Source organism: Penaeus monodon, chromosome 23 (assembly GCF_015228065.2).
Source record: "Penaeus monodon isolate SGIC_2016 chromosome 23, NSTDA_Pmon_1, whole genome shotgun sequence".
Classification (NCBI taxonomy): domain Eukaryota; kingdom Metazoa; phylum Arthropoda; class Malacostraca; order Decapoda; family Penaeidae; genus Penaeus; species Penaeus monodon.
Window position 1 is genome coordinate 41,464,823 of NC_051408.1, and position 462 is coordinate 41,465,284.

The 462-nt window shown below is 35.5% G+C and overlaps 1 protein-coding gene across 1 annotated transcript in view; it reads left to right on the forward strand.

The window, feature by feature from the left end:
* Nucleotides 1–462, forward strand: part of LOC119588086 (cleavage stimulation factor subunit 1-like) — a gene marked incomplete at its 5' end in the record, with an annotated part of 13,061 nt that overhangs the window by 6,637 nt on the left and 5,962 nt on the right. Inside the window, 1 exon segment of the mRNA XM_037936795.1 lies at nucleotides 288–381. Within this exon segment, the coding sequence (XP_037792723.1) occupies nucleotides 288–381 (94 nt within the window).

Below are 462 nucleotides of genomic sequence, written 5' to 3' on the forward strand. Positions count from 1 at the left end.
CTCTTATCTTTTTTTTTGGTGTTGTTAATATTTTTTATGAACAAAATGGAAATAGTGTAGGATGAATCTTTTAACATTTTATATGAACAAAGCTGAATCATTGTTATCATTATCCTTTTACTAAAACTGGTCACTTATTATTATCCATTATCAGTTTCTTGACACACTGCCTCAGGACATTTCAAGATCACCAAAAATATAAAAAAAACCTTTTTATTCATAGTATTCTTTACTTTGCTTTTTATTAACCGTGTTATTACATTTTGAGTATCTTTCCTCCCCTCTAGTACATCCTCTCGTCTGGACTTGACAGCGTAGTGAAACTGTGGGAACTGTCAAGTGGGAGGTGCCTCATTGCCTACACCGGGGCAGGCTCTGTCGGTAAGAGAGCGAGAAGGATTGTGATCAGTCTTTGCTTCTTTGTGCGGGGCTTTTTACTTTGTACTTAGTTGAGTTTGATTT